The sequence below is a fragment of the Amblyomma americanum genome, chromosome 8, assembly GCF_052857255.1.
Source record: "Amblyomma americanum isolate KBUSLIRL-KWMA chromosome 8, ASM5285725v1, whole genome shotgun sequence".
In the NCBI taxonomy this organism is placed as follows: Eukaryota; Metazoa; Arthropoda; class Arachnida; order Ixodida; family Ixodidae; genus Amblyomma; species Amblyomma americanum.
In genome coordinates, this window is record NC_135504.1 from 87714627 (window position 1) to 87721880 (window position 7254).

At 48.3% G+C, this 7254-nt stretch overlaps 1 protein-coding gene across 1 annotated transcript in view; it reads right to left on the minus strand.

Annotated features, from left to right (window-relative positions):
- The window catches only part of LOC144102586 (uncharacterized), a 28252-nt gene extending 21339 nt beyond the window's left edge, over positions 1–6913 (minus strand). Inside the window, exons 1-3 of the mRNA XM_077635817.1 lie at positions 6879–6913; positions 6206–6343; positions 2365–2462 (exon numbers count right to left, since the gene is read on the minus strand). Of these exons, the coding sequence (XP_077491943.1) occupies positions 2365–2462; positions 6206–6343; positions 6879–6913 (271 nt within the window). The remainder of the gene's footprint in view (positions 1–2364; positions 2463–6205; positions 6344–6878) is intronic.
- Positions 6914–7254: the final 341 nt, after the last annotated feature.

Consider the following 7254-nt stretch of genomic DNA (forward strand, 5'->3'; position numbering starts at 1 on the left):
GGCAACCTTAGACTTTAATCAACGAAATGTTCAGGTGGGCTTTCGTAAAGGATCTCCCATATTGAGATAAATTTTCTCTTGTAATTTTAACAACTGCACCTGCCCGTTTCGGCCGAGCATGACGCAAGCCCGTAATCATCTCACGGAACAAAACCCAGACATAGACAGCAACCTTCTTCACCTATGGGAAGCATGAAGGAGCCTTATCAGGAGATGGAGGCAGCAAAAATACAACAGGAAACTCAAACTGAAGATCGCCGAACTAACCAAGAAGGCATCAGAGCACGAAGACAACATCGCCATGCAAAACTGGCAAGAGTTTACGGAAACACTTAGAGGAAGGCTAGGCATGGCCCGAATTTGGAATATGCTAAGAGCCTTGATAGACCCAACAAAAACCAAAACGGAAAGCGGCAAGTCCATGAAACGACTAATCCACACCTTCCACGGAATAGAAGAGCAACTAACACAGGCACTCAGGGAGAAATGCTATGGCACAACCACGCACCGAAGGCAAGACCAAGAATACACAGGAGAAGACAACCTCGAGATCGATAGGCCAATCACCCAGGAGGAAGTAAGGGCAGCCTTGGGGAAGCCAAAATAGGGCAGCAGGAAAGGACAGAATAAATAACGCTGCCATTAGAAGCATGGGAGACACGGCCATCGCCGAACTTACCAAGTACCTAAACGAAATCTGGGAAAAAAGAGTGCCGGTGGAATGGAAACATAAAGACGTAATTATGATACCCAAGCCAGGCAAAAGACTCCGAATTGAAAACCTCATACCAATCTCTATAACCCTCTGCCTAGGGAAGATATACGAGAGAGTGGTCAATGGAAGGATCACAAACTACATGGAGGACAAGGAATATTACTCTGATGCCATGTTTGGCTTTGGAAGGGGACTGTCCATGCAAGACGTACTCTTACAATTGAAGGAGGCAGTCCTCAGTGGAGAACACATAGGAAGTGGAGAACACATAGTACTAGCGCTCGACATAAAGGGAGCCTTCGATAACGTGGGACATGCGGTCATCAAGGAAGGTCTCAATAACATAAACAGCGGAAACAGAGCCTTCCGATACGTCCAAGCCGTCTTGAGGGAGCAAACGGCTACGATAGGCATCAAAAACACAAGATCTGAGAGCTTCACAATGCCAACCAAGGGCACCCCGCAAGGCTCAGTAATATCACCGCTGCTATTCAACGCAGCATTAATATATGACTCACGAAAGTACTTGACGAAATTGAAAACATCAGCTACGCAATGCATGCGGATGACATTACAATAAGGACAACCACAGGTTCCCTAGCAGCAAAAGAAGAGCAGCTACAACGAGCGATCAACCATACTGACCAACGTCATTAATTCGATGCTGAAAGGGACCTTGAAGACATTGTTCACTGCGGTTAAGAATAGGTTTCTTGTTTATGGGTGTTCAATGTCCCAAAGCGACTCAGGCTATTAGGGAGGCACTAGTGAAGAATTTCACCCCTATCGAAATACGATCGCCGCAGCCGGGATCACGAAGCACGCAATCATCATCATCATCATCAGCCTGACTACTCCCTCTGCAGGGCAAAGGACCCTCCCATGTCTCTCCAATTAACACTGTCCTCAATGCATCATTTTGCAGTAATATGCGGCGTTTAGTGTCGTCCCGACGGTGTATGTAGTCTGTATAAGGGACGCAGTAGTGCGCCTGTGTGTGTGTGGGGGGGGAGGTGTCTCCAGATCAACATCAACCACCTGGCGTTCTTCAACTTGCACTCAAATCCTAAAGCAGTGCCCGGTTTCACATTTCACGTCCCGCAACCTCGATCCTGCAACCTCGGGCACAGTAGACAATCTATAAACACGATTCCATGTTAGTCTTACTGATGACCTTTAACAGTGGACAAGTCGTTTACCGAGATACTGTTTAGTTTGCGGTATTTCAGTCAAACTGAAATAGAGAAACGACTCTGCACACGGAGATTTCGGAGCTTCTTTAGAACTACGATGTGCTTCATAGCCTCTAGTGAACACAGACGACAAATCGTTCCCTACACCGCTGTTAATGGTACTCGAAAAAAGCGCTCTTCTAACTCAAAAAGACCAGTTTTAAAAATTGTGCTGACAGTATTAAGTGAAACGTCCTGTATATGGTGGGGCGGGTTACAGGAATAACGTCTCACGACTTCTCCCGTACTGGCAAAGCCGCACCCAGTGGCAGGAGTTTGTTTTTCCAATGACGCCGAATTCTCATAATGACGGATAAGTCCCCGTATCTGTCAGTAGCCCAGTGTGGAGACTCCGCAGAGTATTCCCAATACGACGTTGCACGCTACGTGGGAAGTGTATCGAAGACAGATACCCACCTTCTTTGGCCGCCGGAGTTTCAAGCCAGGGAAATCTTCCTCCCGGCTCCCCCGAGCGACTCCGGCCAGCTTCCACATCCAAAGCACCGACAGCTACCCTGCGAAGGCGAAGTCAGCCTCAGGATAATCAAGAAGATGGAACAAAAAACAATACCGGTTCTCCCAACGTCATTAATTCGCTACTGAAAGGAACCATGAACTGATATTTGCTGCTGTTAAGAAAAGCGCACGAACGCTGGATATTACACAGCTGTGCTAAACTGGGCGAGTAGGAGCATTTGTATTTTTCGACAGCGCCGGTGTCGTGCCTCTGCCTTCATCTGTGTTGTATTTTTTCGTGCTACGTTTTCGAAAAATTCGATGGATATTCCACGCTTCGTTACCGCACACTCCTGCTTCTAAAAAACTGCAGATCATTATTCTATTTGGGACCAGTGGTCAGTTCAGGCTTGCAAGACCGTCAGTCAAACTCATCTCAATGTTATCATTTTGTAGTAATACCCGGCATTAGCATCCAGACGGTTTACGTAGTCTGTATAAAGGAGGCAGTAGTGTCTGTGTGTGTGCGTGTGGGTGCGGGAGGGGGGATGGGGACGAGTGGTGAGGCTCCAGATCAATTTCAACCACGTGGTGTTCTTCAACTTGCACTCGGATCCTAAAGCACGTGCCCGCTTTCGCATTTCGCCACCCGCAACCTCGATCCCGCAACCTCAGGCTCAGTGCGCGATTTCATATTCATCTTACTGATGACCTTTAGCGCTGAATAAGTTGATTAGCGAGAGTGAAGTCGTAGTATTGTTTGCGGCATTTCAATTAACTCTCGCTGGACACCAGTACAGGGAAGGAAAATACCTTTCCTTACGGCGTGGTTCAGAAGTCCACCTAGGTGCGCCATTTTTCACTCACGGCCAAAGACCGACGACACCGGCTTTTCTACGACGCGTGCTCCTTAACGCTGTCGCGTTAAAATTGGCTGTGGTTTAGCTCTGGTTAACCCTAGTTGAATTGCAAAATCTTCGATTACTCGGCACGCCATCTACGCACCGTCTCATTCCGACGCTCTCGAGAACTCAAAGCGGTCTCTTCCGCAGTTGAAGAGTCACTCCTGAACGTGGCACGACTACTTCTAGCCGCATCTTCGTTACGAAGCTCCTCGAGTCGTGAGGCGGGTTCTTCTGGCGTCTCTTGAGCGCGTTGTCTCTTCGACTCGAATCCACTGAGGCGAAGCGCACATATATGTACCCCCCCCCCCCCCCCCCGGGAGGCGGCCCCTCCTCTCCCTCTACCTCAGCGGAGCACATCTGGTGGAGCACGCGGCGATGGCAGCCGCGTCGACGGCGGTGCCATCTGTTGTAGCGTGGCTGTGGTGTTGCTAGGCAACGGCGGCTCAAGGTCGTTCGTCGGCCACGGCATACGGCTTAAGTGCGCGACGAGCCAAAATGGCGCGCTGGCTGGCGTAGTGTTTTGTTTTCGCAACAAAATTCTCAGCATGCAATTTTACTGCAAATGAGCGAGCGGTTGAGGCGGAGGGATTTTTAAAAGGCGCAACGGTTATCAGAATGTCACAAAAATACTCTGTCAGAGTGCTTCTTAAATTATCCTTAACCTTAGTTTTGTAGTATTGAGCATACAATTTTAACGTATATATTTGTTTTTCTATAGCGCCTTTACGATCTACTACGTTTTCTGCTTTGTGCTTGATGCACGTTCGCAGCTAATCAAGAAAAAATTGCCGAAATGAGCTGGAAACACGTAGTTTTCCACCCTTACCAGTGGCACCTCAATTGAAACTGTTAGTGTCCAGACCATTAATCATAGTTTCGCGAGAACGCACGAAAAGCAAGCAAATATTCTATACGCACGATTACGCATGCCGAGCAGCTATAGATATGCGGTCACTTCCAGTGACCTGATCGCCTGATCGCGTACTCCGCTGAACTCACCCGTGCGCTGCGGCAGAAGGCTCCCCCGTACCGCAAGGCAGAAGGCGGCGAGGTACACCACGTCTAAGGAAAAGCATCTCTCTGGAAAAGGGCACCAAAATAACTTTTCGTTTTTCTGCTCCGTACACATGTGCATGCATTCCGTTAGTGAAAAATCTCCACGGTTTGATTCAAATGACCTATATAGTTTCACCGACATCTATTCCTCTGTGCCTAGCGGTGTACTTCGTATAACTTGTAACAAAAAGGAAAGCACAGACATTCTTTAAATACAGCAGCTACATGGTACCAGAGACTCCGACAATGCAGTTATGTTGCACTGACTGGTAAAATATGGAACATATCGAACCCATCGCGCGCAGGACCACCCCCCCCCCCTCCCGAGGCAACAGTGCTGGCTTTTGAGTGACGGCACGAAGGACGTGACGGTCCACCACTTTTTGCTTTCGCTGCGAACTTAAGAACAATGCTCAGCATAGAGTCCGAACACTGCACTCACACTCTGAAGGCGCCCCCCGCGATGGCGTGTCAGTAGCGCACACTGAAGCAGCAGTGGCAGTTACTTGACGATGGAAAGGGTGGAGGGTGTTTTAGTTTATGGAGTTTAACGTCCCAAAGCGACTCAGGCTACGAGGGACGCCGTAGTGAAGGTCTCCAGGAATTTCGACCTCCGAGGATTTGTTAACGTAGGGTGAATTAGTAGCTTTGGCAATCGGCTGCTGATCCCGCGAGCATCGCTGGAGCCGAAATTATAAACCCCTGTATGATGTTCTACATCAGTGTGTGCTGTTCTACAAAAAATTAACGCTGGTCGGATTTTGTCCGGATTGCGCGATGCTGAAAAATATGATCTTGAGAGGCATAGAAGCGGTGCTTGAGGTCGGGAGGATCGTGGAAGGCCTTGGGTTCGTCTAATTCACTGTTGGTAACTATAGCTCGGGCCTGCACGATGCAAGCTATGCGTGGTGTACGATTATGGGGTGCCTGGCGTCAAGTGCAAGCTGGTAGAGGTTCCGCTGCTGAAGGGCACTAAGGGATGCAAATCTGGAATATTGCAAGTGCCGCGCACTCACATTTACGATTCGATATGCAGGTCTATTGATACCCCTTAAAATAGTTTCTTTAGACAGTCTATAGACTGCCCATTGACTTCTGCCTATAAAGTCTATAGACTATCTATAGACGAACCCTAGAGAACAGCATATAGGCAATACAAATCATATATAGACAGACTTTTGTCTTTAGACAGCCTGTAGACTATGAATAGACAAGAATAAATATCTATAGGAAATTATTACGGAGAATATCAGAAGTCTATAGGCTGTCTATAGACCATTTTTGTAGAGGTACGTTCCCTTATTCCACCTCAGTAAACTGAAGGACCGCAATTTCATTTCTCCAGCGATAACCCAATTCCCCAACGAGCGGCCTTGAGCCTCCCTTTCTGTAGAAACAATTCATTCATTCATTCATTCATTCATTCATTCATTCATTCATTCATTCATTCATTCATTCATTCATTCATTCATTCATTCATTATTTCTCCAGGGTCGACACCTGAACAGGGCCCATTTAAGAAAGTCGTCACTGAAGGAGAACACAAGAACCCACTCTTTCCTATATGCGCAATCTTTTTTCATCGAGTACGTCAATGAAACTTGTGCACTCGTCACCGTGACATCCGACAACGTCACCGACAGTTGCTCACCCGCACCAGAGAAAGCTCCCCTGTGAGCAAGAGCCGAGGATATAGGAGACTGTGCGTCGGCAAGTACTTGAACCCGGCGTTTAACCACTGCTTCGGCGTCTTTGTTTAACGCGCTCCACAACAAAGACGGCATCGAAGCGCACGTGCCTATAATGTGCTCAACTCTGGCAACGGTCCTCCTCCACCTCACCTGTGAGAGCTTTCCGTCCCCAGCTGACAGGATGCGGCAGGTGGGACGTGCGTCAGCGTCCCGTCAGCACCCACGCGACGAAAGCACTGCACGGACTCACGGCGGTTCCTCAGCCTCGAACCGCCCAGCTGCTGCCTCCTGCGGCGAGGAATGCGTGAGCCTGACGGCAGACCGGAGCAGGCACCCGCCCTGCAGTTTGACACGAAATGGCGATCAGCGATGACCATGACAAAGGCAACTATATCGTGAATAAGGAACTAAAACCTCGCGTTTGCGTTGTTTATTAGTTTAGAACACAAGCTGAGCGCGCATGCACCGGAGCACGTTTTATGTACGCAAATTCGGCAATGTTTCGGCTACTTAAGTTTACTCTATAGAGCGTCAGCCACAAACCCCCCTCCCTCAGTGCCATGGGATCTCCTGGCCCTGGCAGTCGTTTGCATGAAATAAAGACGTCACCACATAGCGAAGTACATGAGTAATTGTTTTCCGACAATTGTCACGCGGAACATTGACCGCAAATCGGTAGTGCGACTTAGTCACTAGCTCTTATTACCCAACACGATCTGCGATCACATCCTTAATTGGTTCAAAGTTCCTCGCAGTTAAACCTGACGGTGCTGGAAGACAAGTACAATCGGTTCAGCGTCAAAGGCGCGAGGATAGGACTCACTTGCCGTACATCTCCAAGTGGCTAGCTTGGCGCATTTGGCCGCCTGTTCTTCTTGTTTCTGTCATAATGATCACGATGAAGTTTCACCGCTTAGTTAATGGCACAAAAAAAGGAAGATACACGTATACATGAATATAATACATGGATAACTACAACGGACGCGCATCTAATCTGAACTAATAACAAAAGACTCGCATACACTACTGGCATAAAGATTAGCAAAGGTCAAAAACCTTCAGTAAAATCAGACAACCCAGAAAATACAAGCAATATGCAAACTTTGCCCGATCGACGCTCCCATCCGGGCACTGCGAAAAGAGCACGTGACAACAGCGTGACCAGCGCTCGTAGGCGTGGCTAGTGCTCTCTCTGGCCG